The following is a 16,568-nucleotide window of genomic DNA, read 5'->3' as shown; positions in this document are numbered from 1 at the left end:
TGGCCGAGCCCTGGGTACTGGACATATAACACATTGTACTGGTCCTATCACATTGCGGGTAGGGCCTCATAGTGAGAACATAGTGTTATATGTAACCCAAGCCCCCAATCTGCAATTAGTGCTGGGGTTCCCCTGGTTAGAACAACATAACCCCCGCATTGATTGGTCCACTAAATCTGTGTTTGCTTGGGGTCCCCAGTGCAAAGGGCACTGTCTGAACAACCTGAGGTCCCCCCATAAGATTCTGACTACCCAGAGCCCTGAGAAACAGGATCTTAGGGGGGTTCCCCAGGAATATTGGGACCTCCAAGAGGTTTTCAGTAAGGCAAAGGCCCAGGTCTTGCCTCCGCACAGGGAGTATGACTGTGCGATTAACCTCCTCCCGGGTACTACACCACCAAGGGGGCGGTTATTTGCCCTTTCAGCCCCTGAGCGCTCAGCTATGGATGCTTATGTTCGGGAGGCATTAGAATTGGGCTTTATCCGGCCTTCTTCTTCACCTGCAGGGGCAAGCTTTTTCTTTGTGGGCAAGAAGGATGGGGGCCTTCGCCCCTGTGTGGATTACAGGGGTCTTAATTCCATCACTGTGAAAGACCGCTACCCCCTGCCACTCATGTCATCAGCGTTTGAGGCACTGCAACAAGCCACCATATTTACTAAACTGGACTTGCGCAGCGCCTACAACCTGATACGTGTTAAGCAGGGGGATGAGTGGAAGACAGCATTCATCACTCCTACTGGGCATTATGAGTACCAGGTTATGCCTTTTGGACTCATGAATGCCCCTGCTGTCTTCCAACGCTTTATTAATGAAGTACTGAGGGAGGCTCTGGGTCATTATGTATATGTATACCTCGATGACATACTTATATACAGTAGGACCCCTAAGGAACACATCGGGCATGTCAGGCGAGTTCTCCAGCTGCTACTGCAGAACCGTCTGTACATCAAGCTGGAGAAGTCTGAATTCCATGCCCCCACAGTGTCGTTCCTGGGCTTTGTGGTGTCCAAAGGCACCCTCCGTATGGACCCAGCCAAGATCAAGGCTGTGGTGGACTGGCCCCGTCCTACCTCTCTTTGGTTGGTCCAGCGGTTCCTGGGGTTTGCCAACTTTTTCCGGCGCTTTGTGCGGAATTTCAGTTCTGTGGCAGCCCCGCTTACTGCCCTTACCCGGAAGACCCCAGGCCCATTTCGTTGGACCACTGAGGCCCAAGAGGCCTTTGATGATATCAAGGCACGGCTGACGTCCCCCCCAGTCCTCCAGTTGCCTGATCCAGAAGAACCATTTGTCATCGAGGTAGATGCCTCAGATGTTGGCGTGGGAGCGGTACTCTCCCAGCGCCTAGGCCCAGCCAAGAAGCTCCATCCCTGTGCATTTTTCTCTCACCGGCTCACACCGGCTGAGCGTAATTATGATGTGGGGGATAAGGAGCTTCTGGCCGTTAAGCTTGCCCTCCAGGAGTGGAGGCACTGGCTTGAGGGGGCGAAACATCCCTTTGTTGTATGGACCGATCATAAGAACCTGGCCTATATTCAGCAAGCTAAGCGACTGAACCCCCGCCAAGCGAGGTGGGCAATGTTTTTCTGCCGCTTTGACTTTGTGCTGTCCTATAGGCCAGGTTCCAAGAACATCAAGCCAGATGCTCTCTCCAAGCAGTGGGCACCTCTGGGGTCCGACCCTATCCCAGAGCCTATTATTCCTGCTCCTCGTATCATAGCCCCTCTCCAGTGGGAACTGGAGACCACCATCCAGGAGGCACTTAGACAAGAGCCGGATCCAGGGGGTGGTCCTCCTAACAAGATGTATATTCCTACTGCGGCGAGGAGGCAAGTCATGTCCTGGGGGCATGCCTCACCATTTTCAGGGCATCCAGGGGTGACAAGGACCCTGGAATTCTTGCGCAGGCGGTTTTGGTGGCCGAGTATGGAGAAGGATCTTCGTGCCTTTATCGCTGCATGTGAGACATGTGCACGCAACAAAACACCCCGGTCAAGACCTCAAGGCCTTCTTCATCCACTGCCCATCCCATCACGCCCATGGTCCCATGTCTCCCTGGACTTTGTTACTGGCCTGCCCCCCTCCAAGGGTAACACAGTCATTCTGGTCCTTGTCGACCGTTTCTCCAAGGCCTGCAAGTTTGTGGCATTGCCCAAGCTGCCATCGGCCAAGGAGACAGCGGCACTCCTGTTACAGCACGTGGTCAGGATACATGGGATGCCAAGTGATCTGGTGTCCGACCGGGGACCCCAGTTCACAAGTCGTTTCTGGAAGGCCTTTTGCCGGCTTATGGGGGCCTCTGTGAGTCTCTCCTCTGGATTTCATCCAGAGTCCAATGGTCAGACCGAGAGGGTCAATCAGGACCTTGGCCGGACTCTGCGATGTTTGACCTCTACCAACCCCTCCTCTTGGGCGGATCACCTGTCATGGGCGGAATATGCCCATAACACCCTCTGGCATTCATCCTTGGGCATGTCACCCTTTGAATGCCAGTTCGGGTTCCCACCGCCCATGTTTGCTGAGCAGGAGCGGGAGGTAGGGGTCCCTGCTGCTGAACATTTTGTGCGGCGTTGCCGGAGAGCCTGGCAAAAGGCTCGGGCATCTCTCCTGAGAACGACTGAGGCAAGGAAACGAGTTGCTGACCGCAAAAGACGGGGTGCACCAACTTTCCGTCCAGGTCAGCGAGTCTGGCTGTCAGCTAAAGACCTTCCACTTCGGGTAGAATCCCGAAAGTTGGCACCACGGTTTGTGGGGCCGTTTAAGGTAGATCGGCGTATTAACCAAGTTACTTACCGGTTGCACTTACCACCATCTATGCGGATCCACCCTACATTCCATGTTTCTCGCCTCAGACCCTTCCTTTGTGGGGCTGGGGCTCCTCCGGCCCATCCTCCCGCTCCTCGTCTTATTGATGGCTCCCCAGCATATACTGTTCGCCGCCTCCTGGACTGCCGCAAAGTGCAGGGTGGTACCCAGTATCTGGTAGATTGGGAGGGCTACGGGCCAGAGGAACGGTCTTGGGTTCCAGCACGCCACATTCTTGACCCAGAACTTATCAGGGAGTTCCGACAAGCACGTGCTGCGGGCTTGGGTACTTCTGGGGCCGTCCCTAGGGGAGGGGGCCCTGTAAGGGGTCGGCCAGTGCTGCCAGCGGCCAGCAGGGGGCGAGCACAAAAACCCCAGAATGCCAGAAGGTAATCAGTGCAAACGAGACACACCTGCTGGCACTGGTATATAAGACCAAGGAAAGCAGCACACTCTTGCCACACCTTTGTAGAGGGGTGACCGGTAACATAGGGTACTGAAGAAAATAATAGAAAATAAAAAGAAAATAAAAGGAAAAGAAAAGATCTCATAAAAAAAGAGAGGAAAATAAGAGATCTGAAGAGAAAGCAAAAACTTACAAATGAAATAAAGAAAGAAAGAAAGAAAGAAAGAAAGAAAGAAAGAAAGAAAGAAAGAAAAAGAAAGAAATAAAGAAATAAAGAAAGAAAGAAAGAAAGAAAGAAAGGAAAAGAAAAGAGCTCAAAAGAAATAGACTTCTTTTAGCAAGTCTGTCCTAAGTTTCCTTTTTAGTTTGTTTGCCTTTCCTTTGTTTGAGCAATGCCATGTGGCATCTCCTTTGTTTAGTTTTCCCGCCTTTTTCCCTCCTCAGTTAAGAGGGTGTTATTCCAACAGCTGCCTGTCCTTGCCAGTAGCGCAGGAGTAGAGTGTTGGCCCAGCACTGTCAAGGTTGGGAGTTCGAGCCCAGCATAAAGCAGTCCCTCTCACACCACTTCACATCCATAAATCCTTACATAATCCTTACACAAATATTACTTACCTCTTTGCACTTGGGTCCAGTCCTTAATAGTCCCGTGACATAGTTTTTGTTTTTTTATTTGTGTGTGTGTTCTGCAGAGTGACAGGGGGTGAGCTGTTTGAGGACATCGTTGCCAGAGAATATTACAGTGAGGCAGATGCTAGGTAAGCTTACACACACACACAAAGACACATGCACACAAACATGAACACACAGAGACACACCCACATTCACATGTCAGAAAAAGTCGGGACAGTATGGAAAGTGCAAAAAAAAAAACAGAACATTTCTCCCATTTACGTTGGATTTTATTTGATTGCAGACAGTATGATCCCAAAATATTTCATGTTTTGTATGCTCAACGTAATTTCAATTATTAATAAACATCCATTCCAAAACAAAGTTGGGACTGTAAAGCATTTAAAGTGTCACTAAACCCCCTGATTTTAGTTGACTCCACTCCCAGGTCAAATTACAAAAATGCCAAAACAAATAGTAGGGGTAGTTTGGGAGGGGCCCTGGGTGATGTATGGGTTTAGGGGCAGGGCAGGAGAGAGCTGATTGGGCTGAGCTGCTGCTTACCAGAGAAGCAAGTTTGAGCTGCTTTTTTAAACTGCAGAGAGCAGAAACATTAGGGGTTTGATTGGTTAAGGATTTCATATAATATGTATGGACTTCTGAGGAAATAAAGTAGATTTCTTTAAACATTGTCTTGTTCTATAACATTCTGAGATCAACAATCAGAGAGGAATCTGAGGTGTGCTGTATTAGTTAATACAGCCTGAGCTAGTAAGCGAGACCTCAGCTAGATTGTTAGCTAACCTCGTTACTTGACATTTTCTATTGACATTTCATTTGCAGCATCACACACTGGGTTTTAGCACCACTATAAGTCTGTATCGTACCAAACTTGTTTGTTTAAGGATTTGATCCTCTCAGCAAGCTGCACACTGTAAACATGCATGCGGGCTGTCTTGGTACTGGGATTCAGACTAGAGCTTAGAAACACCTCATGTACCACATATGATGCGAATGACAATAAAATCCCCTTGAATCCTTGAATCCTTGAGATTCTCTGCCCGAGAATTAACATAATTCAGAATTAACATAATTCTGATCATATTTCGCTCATTTAAACAGCCGGAAAACAGCCAGTTCATGTGGCGGATCGGGTCGGGCTCATAATGACAGTTTATGGTTCGGGTTGGGTCGGGCTCGGGCAGAACGTGCACGGGCTCGGGCTGGGACAGGTCGGATTTTTTGGGCCCGACCTAAGCTCTAATTCAGACTGATCATTGAAGTAATTTTGAAAATTGAAGGAGTAAACAGTACATGTAACTAGCTAGTTAGCTGATGTAGTACAGATATCCCCCTCCCTCAAGGAGCAGCAGTGTGCCTCTGACAGCGACGAGGCTCAGATTATTAGACGTCACCAGGGGGATGGCATCATTGATTGGCTGATTTGTATTCTGTGACCAAAGTTTTTTGTCCAACTCTTCTAACAAATACATTACAGGATGTCCAACAGTACGGGGTCATCATCATCACTTTTTCTCCACACATTTTCTACTAGGGACAGATTAGGATTGCAAGGAGTATCTGTACCCTCTTCTTCTGCTGCCATGCCGTCGTAATTTGTGCATCATGGAGTTTTGCATTGTCTTGTTAAAAGCAAAAAGGTTCATTAAAAAGTTGTGGTCTGAAAAGCAGACCATAATGTTGCATCACAGAAGTGTACTAACTTACTATTACAGACCCTGGCTTTTAGACTTGTTGCTGACAACAGTCTTCTCAAAGACTCAGCCTTCTGTGGATCCTGCTTTAGTATTAAATCAACACCTGTTGGACATTTCCTGTTAGAAATCACATCATTATTTACCTTTTTTCAAACTCCATAACTAGCCCATTTCCCCTGTCCCACTTTTTTAAAGCTGATGTTTGTAAGTTTTGGAATTTGGGGGATTTAGGGCCCTCTCTGGTGAGAACTGATAATTACATTGAGCATGCAGAAGACTCATTTTAACCTGGGCGAGTGTGATGCGGTCTCCTTTCAGAGCGGATGAATCAGATACCAGGTTATGTTCAGAGAGTGAGAGAGAGAGAGAGAGAGAGAGAGCTCTGTCAGAAACTTCACTTCAACTACACACTTAGGTTTTACCTTGAGTAAATGAGTTACTGAGGTCTGAGTTTCCCCTTCTGAAGTCTCCATTGCTCCACCAGCTGCTCACGTTCAGTGAAACTGCGTCAGATCCTGATTTGAGGCTGTACATGGGAAGTAAGTACATAAAGACGCCTGACGTGGCCAGAAGAACTCCCACAAAAAGCCTCCCGACACCCCAATGCTTCTGCTTTCAGTTTAGAAATAAAAAAAAATACAGAGATCCACTATAAAAATGCTGCATGTCTAAAATGCAGGACTGATGTATAGTAATACATGAAAAACATTGAGCAAATGAAATATCCTGGGTTCATACTGGGTTCAACCAATTTTTTTCAGACTGTCCCAAGTTCTTCTGATTTAGGGTTGTAGAACTCTTGTCTAAATGAGTGTTGGATGATTTCTTGTTACTGTTTCAGCTGTCTAATCAATTAATCAATCACCAAATAAACACATGGATTAGAGCTGTGGTGTGTTCATCAGATTGCTGTAAATCCATTGATTAGTGGATTTATATCTCAGGGTTTTAAAAAGAGCTAATGATGGTAATCAGACGAGGTTGTGACCCCCTGGCGTGTCGCGACACACTCTAATCAGTCTACACTCAGCTCTGCAGCTATTTATATCTGCCCCCACCACCCCTGCTGCCACCCCGATTCATTACCCACTGTAGATCAGTCCAGGGGTAGTGCTGCTTTAATATAACAGACAGTCACAGACCAGCAGGTGGATCTTCTCTTCTCAATATACACCACCTCTCTAGGTCGGGTTATCCGCTCACATGGTTTTTCCTACCACTGCTTTGCTGACGACACTCAGCTATACCTGTCGTTCTCACCCGATGATCACTCAATCTCTGCACGAATATCACAGTGTCTCTCAGACATATCCGCATGGATGAAGGAACATCACCTCCAACTAAACCTCTCAAAGACTGAACTTCTGGTCATACCAGCAAAACCTTCTATTCAACACAACTTTGCCATAACCATCGACTCTCTCTCTCTCTCACCGACAAAGGTTGCTAGGAACCTGGGTGTCATGGTTGATGACCAGCTTCTCTTCACGCACCATGTGGCCTCAGTTGCTCGATCCTGCCGCTTTGCGCTTTACAACATCGGAAAAATTTGACCGTTTCTGACTCAACAGGCCACCCAACTCTTGGTACAAGCTGTGGTAATCTCACGCCTCGACTACTGCAATGCCGTACTAACTGGCCTCCCGGCCTGTGTAGTAAAACCACTACAGATGATTCAGAATGCAGCAGCACGTTTGGTCTTCAACCAACCAAAACGGGCACATGTCACCCCGCTGCTCATTGAGCTCCACTGGCTACCGGTTGCTGCTCGCATCAAATTCAAAGCGCTTACAATCGCCTACAAGGTGATGACAGTACAGGCTCCTTCCTACCTGCACTCGCTCCTGAAGGCTTACGCTACCTCCCGGCCGCTGCGCTCCTCCAATGAACGTCGCCTCGCTTTGCCAAACACTCACACAAAGCAATCCAGACTGTTCTCATACAGAGTTCCCCAATGGTGGAACAAACTACCTTCTACTACCAGATCAGGAGAATCTCTCGCTATCTTTAAGAACCTCCTGAAGACAGAGCTCTTCAAAGAGCACTTACTCTCCTAACACCTCTAACAAACTAACTAATTCTAACCTCATCTCCTTCTTCCTCTTCTCTACTCCTCTATCCCATTATTTCCCTCTGACCTCCTTAAGGCCCTATCTATGATGTTTTATTTTTAACTTCTATTATTTTTGTACTTAACCTCTTCTATTATTTGCACTTCATTATTGTAAGTCGCTTTGGACAAAAGCGTCTGCCAAATGTAATGTAATGTAATGTAATGTAATGTAATCTTCACAGCTTCGGGTCCAAGTTTTTCGTCTTCACTTCTTCATAAGTTCAACAGATAAGCCTCTCGTCAGCAGAAGACACCAGGACATCATCTCACTCAGGAGAACTTGACTGGACTCATTTAGTGACTGGGCCATTAAGAATTTGGAATGATGGGGGAGTTGGTCGCTATGAAATTGTTATGATGCAGGAGTTGTTTTCTAATGTGTTGCTTTAATGTAGGTGTTGTTTGCTGCTTAAGTGATGGTTGCCAAGGTGTTGCTAGGATATAGGTTTTAATTGCAAAGTTGTTGCTATGATGTAGAAGTTGACTGCTAAGTTTTTGCTATGATGTAGGTGTTGGTTGCTAAGGTGTTGCTATGATCTAGGAGCTGGTTTCTAAGGCATTGCTATGATGTAGGTATTGGTTGCTAAAGTGTTGGTTGCTAAGGTGTTGCTATGGTCTAGGAATTGGTTGCTAAGTAATAGTTGCTAAGATGTTGCTATGTTGAAGGAGTTAGTTGCTAAGATGTTGCTATGATGTAGGAGTTGATTGTTGCTAAAGTGATGGTTGCTTATTGTGATGCTATAATGTAGGCGTTGACTGCTAAGCTGTTGCTCTGATATAGGAGTTGGTTTGTAAGGTGTTGCTATGATACAGGAGATAGTTGCTATCACATAGGAGTTGGTTGCTAAAATGTTGTGTGCTAATTTTCTACTGTAAAAGAGTTGGTTGATGAGGTGGTGCTATGACATAGGACTCAATAGCATGACCATCTGAGATCTGTAATCCAGTAGTTTATGTCCATTGGTTTCATGTTGGCCCCACATATGGACATCAGTGATGGACCCCATCAGGGTAGGTGTTGAGACCAGGAGAGGCACACTATAAATAGGGTCTAGATCGGACCCATGTAAGAAATGGGCTGAAGCCCAACTGGGTCCCTGTAACAATACATGTACAAACCTTTTCAGAGCTTGTGCCAACCTAGAACCCACTTAGCCCATATTCCCACCACCTGATCCCCACATGAGCAGGTTGGCTGGAGGAGTTTAACCCACTGCACCACTCAGGGTAACAGGGGAATGGACCCCAGCACAGTCTGTTCTACAGTTTACTCAAATCACACTAACACCTTGAGGGAGTCAGGTCACTAACGAGAAGAACTAAAGGTCTGAACCACTAGACCACCACTCCAACTAATCAGTTGGAGAACCAATCAATCAACCAATCAATCTATCTATCAATTAATTAATTTTTATTCTCTTTATTTTCAGTGTAGCCAGAAGTGTTTAGAGTAAACACTGAGTAAAAGAGAAAATATAATATTGAATTAACTAAATAACAAATAGCTGTTGAACATTTGATCAGATATTATAATAAAAGTGTGTGTGTGTGTGTTTGTGTGTGTGTCTAGTCATTGTATTCAGCAGATTCTGGAGGCGGTGCTGCACTGTCATCAGATGGGCGTGGTCCACCGGGACTTAAAGGTAGGTGTTTAATTAGCTGAGAATATTACCCATTCTTACACATTTCTCCAGTATGTATTTTTCACTGTTCATTTCTCCTGTATGTGTTTCTCCAGTATGTATTTCCCACTGTATTTCTCCCGTGTCTGTTTCTCCAGTGTGTATTTCTCAGGTGTGTATTTCCCCAGTTGTGTGTATCCAGTGTGTATTTCTCAGGTGTGTATTTCCCCAGTTGTGTGCATCCAGATATTGTCCAGTGTGTATTTCTCCACTATGTATTTCTACAACGTGTTTCTCCAGTGGCGTGTTTATCCAGTAGTGTGTATTTCTCAGGTGTTTATTTCCTCAATTGTTTGTGTCTAGTTTGTGTTTTTTCAGTGTGTGTTTCTCCTGTTTTTTGCTTTTTTTGCGAAAATATCCTGAATTGGACTTTTAAACCTGATGACTCTCTATCCGTTTAGCCTCTGAATGAATATTAATTTCTGAGTTTATTAATGTTCTAATTAATTAGGTTGACCTGAATCTTCCCATTATAGCTGATCATGAACATGAAACACTGTGTTGGTTTAAGATGGGGAGTGTGTGGTGGTGGGGCAAGCTTAGAGTATCTGCAACTCTAATCTAAAACATTTCTATTTTAATATTTTAATCAATTTAATGACTAAACTGCAGCATCAAAACTAACCAGATCAAATATTTACAGTGGAACAAATCTTGTAAAAATCTTGCTTCTGATTTTGTCTTTGTTTGGCAACCTTTTGTTAAGCATTTGATAAGACACTCCCAGTCCCCAGTTTTGTGTCTCAGTGGTGGCTGTGTGGTATCAGATCATTTATATAAATGGAGTGTGTTAAGGAGCTGATTTGGGGGCGTTCTCTCTGCGGTTCTGTAGAGTGACATAATTAGCGGTGGGTTCCAGCAGTGTGTGGGCTGCTGATATATCTGCCATTACTCTCTCACCCAGAGAGAAAGATACAGAACATCTGATACTGAGCCTACAGCACCAAACACACACCAAACACATACGAATCACACAGTAAACACACACCAAACACATACCAAACACATACCAAACACACACTGAACACATACCAAACACACACCAAACACACACTGAACACATACCAAACACACACCAAACACATACCAAACACAAACTGAACACACACTGAACACATACCAAACACACACCAAACACATACCAATCACACAGCAAACACACACCAAACACATACCAAACACATACTAAACACACACTGAACACATACCAAACACACACCAAACACATACCAAACACAAACTGAACACACACTGAGCACATACCAAACACATATCAAACACACACCAATCATAAACCGAATACAAACTAAAAACACACTGAACACATACCAAATGCACACCAATCACAAACCAATTACAAACCGAACACAAACCAAACACATACCAAACACAAACTGAACACACACCAAACACAAACCAATTACAAACCGAACACAAACCAAACACATACCAAACACACACCAAACACAAACCAATTACAAACCGAACACAAACCAAACACATACCAAACACAAACTGAACACACACCAAACACAAACCAATTACAAACTGAACACAAACCAAACACATACCAAACACAAACTGAACACACACCAAACACAAACCAATTACAAACTGAACACAAACCAAACACATACCAAACACAAACTGAACACACACCAAACACAAACCAATTACAAACCGAACACAAACCAAACACAAACCAATTACAAACTGAACACACACCAAACACAAACCAATTACAAACTGAACACAAACCAAACACATACCAAACACAAACTGAACACACACCAAACACAAACCAATTACAAACCGAACACAAACCAAACACAAACCAATTACAAACTGAACACACACCAAACACAAACCAATTACAAACTGAACACAAACCAAACACATACCAAACACAAACTGAACACACACCAAACACAAACCAATTACAAACTGAACACAAACCAAACACAAACAAAATAGAAACAAAACCAAACAAAAAACAATCACAAACTGACCACAAACGAATCATAATCCAATCACAAACCAAATACATACCAAACACAAACCACAAACACAAAGCAAACATATACTAAACACATAGAAAACATATGCCAAATACATGCCACTAACGACAGTTTAGCCCCACCCATTGAGTCTACAGCAGTTTAGCCCCACCCATTGAGTCTACAGCAGTTTAGAGTTGGGATATGCTGCACTGATGCTGTTATTAAACTGCCTGTTTCAGACGTTGTTAATGTACGTACTGAGTGCAGATGAATGGACTGCGTTATTGTGCTCTGCACTAAGCTGTGGGCTCGGTCCGGGAATAAAAGCTCAGATGGTTCTGTGTGGGCTGGAGAGCGCTGTAAAGAGAACGCAGCTGAAACGAGAACGCAGCTGAAACGAGAAGTAGACGCTGGCGCTGGTGTGTGGGCAGGAAGTGGGTGGGCAGGTTTCTCTTGGATTCTAATGATATTCTCTCTGTTCTCTCTGTAACAACGGTTCGGATTCTAACGGACATCTGCCTCTGTGTTTGTGTGTCTCCAGCCGGAGAACCTGCTCCTGGCCTCCAAGTCCAAAGGTGCCGCAGTGAAGTTAGCAGACTTCGGCCTGGCCATTGAGGTGGAGGGGGATCAGCAGGCTTGGTTTGGTAATTTAAAAAAATATATATACAGCACTGTGTACGTTTTTGCCTAGTTAAAGATTCTCTCACTATGAAGGTTAGAATGTCCCTCTGGGACATAAACACAGACAGTGTATTATCAGACTTTGAGGAGTCGTTCACCCCTAGTTGTGATATGAGGGACAATATCAGCTCTGGAATATATGCAGGACATCCTGCAGCCACATGTGCTGCTTCTCATAGCAGGGCCTCCAACTCACATTTTTCATAAGGATAATGCTCACCCACACACAGCAAGGGTCTCTTATTTCTTCTATTTCTTCACTCACTTACTTCCTTCCTCAGTCACTCACTTTCTCCATCACTCATTTTATTCATCTTTCACTTCCGCAGCTCCTCAGTCACTCACTCACTCCTTCATTTCCCATTTCCTCAGCCATTCACTCATTTACTCACTCCCTCAAACACTCCCCTTTTCACTTATTCACTCACTCCATCACACAGTTTTTCACTTATTCACTCACTTTCTCAGTCACTAACTAATTCACTCATTCAGTCACTCACTCCACACCCTCCCTTAGCCATTCACTTACTTACTCCCTCATTCACTCACTCCCTCACTTCCAGTAACTCATTCACTAATCCCTCAGTCACTTGCCTCATTTACTCAGCCCCTCAGTTACTCACTCATTTACTCTCTCCCTCAGTCATTCAATAGCTCATTTGCTCGCTCCCTCTTTCACTCACTCCCTTACTTCCTTAGTCACTCAGTCACTAATCCCTCCGTCACTTACTCCCTCATTCATTCAGCCCCTCAGTTACTCACTCATTTAATCTCTACCTTATTCACTCACTCCTTTACATTCTCCCTCAGTCATTCACTCACCCCCTTAGTCACTTACTCATTGACTCTTTGCACACACACACTATCTCACTCACTCACTCACTCACTCCCTCACACATTTATTTAGACCGTTGGTCACACACTCTCTCTTCTCCTCAGTCACTCACTTATTTACTTTCTCTCTCAGTCACTTACTTCCTCTGTCTCGCACTCTTTACTCATTACCTCACACACTTTCTTATTCATTCCCTTAGTCACTCGGTCCCTTCCTTTTTCCCTCATACGCTCCCTTACTTATTTCCCCAGTCACTAACTCATTCACTCGTTCCCTCACTCACTCACATACTCTCTAACAAATTTACTCACTCTCTCACTCACTCCTTCACTACTAAAGCCTATAGAGTGGTGCAACCCCCCAGAATCTCTAATCACTCACTTTAAACCTGACTCGGCCTCACAGTGAGAAAGCCTCCATGGGCTGCTGGACTCGGGCTGCCCTCTACAGGCACAGCACGATCCTGCAGCAGTATAAAACCTGCTGTTCCTTTCTGTTTAGTTTCAGTGCACTTCTATAAAGAGGGGTTATTCAGGGACTCTTTAAGCTAGTAATGGTAGTGGTTTTAAATACAACCTTTTTGGTATGATTTCAGGCTTCGCTGGCACTCCTGGGTACCTGTCCCCCGAGGTGTTACGGAAGGACCCATACGGGAAGGCGGTGGACCTGTGGGCATGTGGTGAGTCTCAACAAGTTTACGTGATAAAGAGCTAAACAGGAAACACATGCTTTTCTATATAAAGAGAATAAATGTCTGGGCTAAATGTGGTGTCATTGTTTACCAGTGTGTTTTACACTGTCAATAGATTTTCAATTCAATTTCAATAAATTATATGTCCAGGCAGTCATAATATTTTGTAATAGTATAATCGGATGATGTAATCATGCTGAGGTGATGAGCAGGATATGTCCCACTGACTGTCTTGGCTCCTCCTCCAGGTGTGATCCTGTACATCCTGCTGGTTGGATATCCGCCTTTCTGGGATGAGGACCAGCATAGACTCTACCAGCAGATCAAAGCTGGTGCATATGATGTAAGTTCTTTGTGATTAGATATTTATCTGTATTGGTTTAAGGCACCTGTTGACCCCAGTAAATGTAAGTGCAGGCCAACCTTTCAACCAATCAGGGCAATCTTCTGACCAGTCATGTTCAATCTTATAGCAGACCAGGCAACTAGGGACAGTTCTATGGTTAATTAACTAGTACCAACCTTATGACCACTCTGGTCTAATTTTCTGACCAATCTAATGGTGGGCCTTGGTTGGTCAACCATTAGATTGGTCAGAAAATGAGACATTGGGGCAACCTTATTGTGGACCAATCTATCGTGGGTCAATCTTCTGACAAACCAGAGCCAAGCCAAGTCTTATAATCAGCCAGGTAGACTAAATCTTTTAACCCCTCTGGACTATCCTTCTAAATTATGGCCATTATTCTCAATCTTATTCTGCTGTTCTGGTGTTTATTTGGCGAAACCTGCCTTTCTACACTTCTCCTCACAGTTTCCATCTCCTGAGTGGGACACGGTCACTCCTGAGGCCAAAGATCTCATTAATAAAATGCTGACCATCAACCCTGCCAAACGCATCACTGCAGCCGAGGCCCTAAAACACCCCTGGATATCAGTGAGTATCTTTCTAATTTGGGTTGTTTGATTTCAATTCTCTTCTCTAAATAAGGATATGTTGTATTTTCATCATTGTGTTTATACTCGTAATGGCTTTTAGTTTCTCATTGTCCAGTTTAATTAGCTGTTTTTAATCCTGTCTCCACCCTTTTCCTCCAGCATCGCTCCACCGTGGCGTCCTGCATGCACAGGCAGGAGACCGTGGAGTGCCTGAAGAAGTTCAATGCCCGGAGGAAGCTGAAGGTAAGCGAGAGTTAGTCACATTCACAGTGTGACTCACTCACTGAAGAGCTCTCAGCTGTTCTGCACTATTCCGTGGGCTCTATGGGACCCTATTACCTGTTCCCAGTTTAAGGGTCCTCTATATTTCAAGATCAGGTCTTCCTCACTGCACCACCGCATCGTTTAGCTGTAGCACACCCAGGCTGAGAAGAGGGCGAGCAGTAGCCCTGTGATAATCCTGGAGGGTTGTGGGAGCAAATTCCTGTAATGAATCAGAACCTGGTTCTGCCTCTAGGCAAGACACTTAAGCCTCTGCACTCATCTATACTGGAAACAAACAAAAAAAACTGATACAGAATCTGATTACAGAGTCTATTTCTGAGTGAACTCAACTTAGACATTTTTAATGGTGGCTCTTCACCTCAGTTTGTTTAATGTTTATTCCTATTTTGAAGCGGCCCGGGAGGTATTTTAGGAATAGAATGAAATTTGGCCCGCTGTCAAGCAGGTTTTTATAATGTGAGATTCAAAGTTTGAACGCTAGGTGTCAGAAACGGACCAAAGAGTCTAAAAGCGGAGAGAGTGCGCATTTCTAGCGCAGAAAAACGGGCCAAAGAGTCTAAAAGCGGAGAGGGTGCGCATTTCTAGAGCAGAAAAAAGGGCCAAAGAGTCTAAAAGCGGAGAGAGTGCGCATTTCTAGCGCAGAAAAGCGGGCCAAAGAGTCTAAAAGTGGAGAGGGTGCGCATTTCTAGCTCAGAAAAAAGGGCCAAAGAGTGTAAAAGCGGAGAGAGTGCGCATTTCTAGCGCAGAAAAGCGGGCCAAAGAGTCTAAAAGTGGAGAGAGTGCGCATTTCTAGCGCAGAAAAAAGGGCCAAAGAGTCTAAAAGTGGAGAGGGTGTGCATTTCTAGCGCAGAAAAAAGGGCCAAAGAGTCTAAAAGCGGAGAGGGTGCGCATTTCTAGCGCAGAAAAAAGGGCCAAATAGTCTAAAAGTGGAGAGGGTGCGCATTTCTAGCGCAGAAAAAAGGGCCAAAGAGTCTAAAAGTGGAGAGGGTGCGCATTTCTAGCGCAGAAAAAAGGGCCAAAGAGTCTAAAAGTGGAGAGGGTGTGCATTTCTAGCGCAGAAAAAAGGGCCAAAGAGTCTAAAAGCGGAGAGGGTGCGCATTTCTAGCGCAGAAAACCGGGCCAAAGAGTCTAAAAGTTGCCATTTTTAGAGAGTTTAATATTAAGAGACATCATGAAATTAAACATAAATTTGAAAAATCTTAGTTTACACAACATTGTCAAAGATAAAGATAGTAAATCAAGTAAAATGGTGTGTAAATGAAATAATCAGGAAAAAAAGTATTATTTAAAGTGGTATATTTCATTATTTGTTTTATTACGAAGTGTGGCCCGTGACTTCAAATATATTTCTCCTTCTGGCCCCCAACAAAAAAGTTTGGACACCCCTGCTCTATCACATGATGTACCATGAAAATCGTACTAAATACACTGAAAAAAATGATGCATAAAATTAGCTTTAAAAACGTTTTGCCGCTTTCTGCATTTGCTTTTTTAGTACATTTAGTTTCAGATAAATTTAAGTAATTTAAACTCAGTTTTAAGACTTAAATGTTACATAAAGTAAATAAGTAAACTGAACTTCAGTCAGTCCTTTCTTTTAGTAAACCTTACTTAATTTATTTTTGCTGAATCAATCCTTTCTTTAAGTAAACTTTACTTAATTTCTGCATACAATATTACCTAATAACAATTACTTAATTTATACAATATTAATCAAATTATTTATGATGCATAATATAGTATAATTTCTGAACTTTTAATATTTTAGTTAAAACACACATATTACAGTGTCTCAACACATGGGTG

General features: G+C 44.2%; 1 protein-coding gene across 4 annotated transcripts in view; it reads left to right on the top strand.

The window, feature by feature from the left end:
• camk2a (calcium/calmodulin-dependent protein kinase II alpha) overlaps positions 1 to 16,568 on the top strand; it is a 110,824-nt gene that overhangs the window by 68,258 nt on the left and 25,998 nt on the right. For all 4 annotated transcript variants that reach the window (XM_022676350.2, XM_022676352.2, XM_022676349.2 and 1 more), the window contains exons 5-11: positions 3,899 to 3,964; positions 9,220 to 9,292; positions 11,873 to 11,975; positions 13,443 to 13,526; positions 13,787 to 13,881; positions 14,353 to 14,475; positions 14,637 to 14,720. In XM_022676350.2, coding sequence (XP_022532071.1) covers positions 3,899 to 3,964; positions 9,220 to 9,292; positions 11,873 to 11,975; positions 13,443 to 13,526; positions 13,787 to 13,881; positions 14,353 to 14,475; positions 14,637 to 14,720 — 628 coding nt within the window. The remainder of the gene's footprint in view (positions 1 to 3,898; positions 3,965 to 9,219; positions 9,293 to 11,872; positions 11,976 to 13,442; positions 13,527 to 13,786; positions 13,882 to 14,352; positions 14,476 to 14,636; positions 14,721 to 16,568) is intronic.

This window comes from Astyanax mexicanus, chromosome 17 (genome assembly GCF_023375975.1).
Source record: "Astyanax mexicanus isolate ESR-SI-001 chromosome 17, AstMex3_surface, whole genome shotgun sequence".
NCBI classification, from domain to species: Eukaryota; Metazoa; Chordata; class Actinopteri; order Characiformes; family Acestrorhamphidae; genus Astyanax; species Astyanax mexicanus.
The sequence above is the reverse complement of the archived record's forward strand: the minus strand, read 5'-3'. Positions and strand labels throughout refer to the sequence as shown.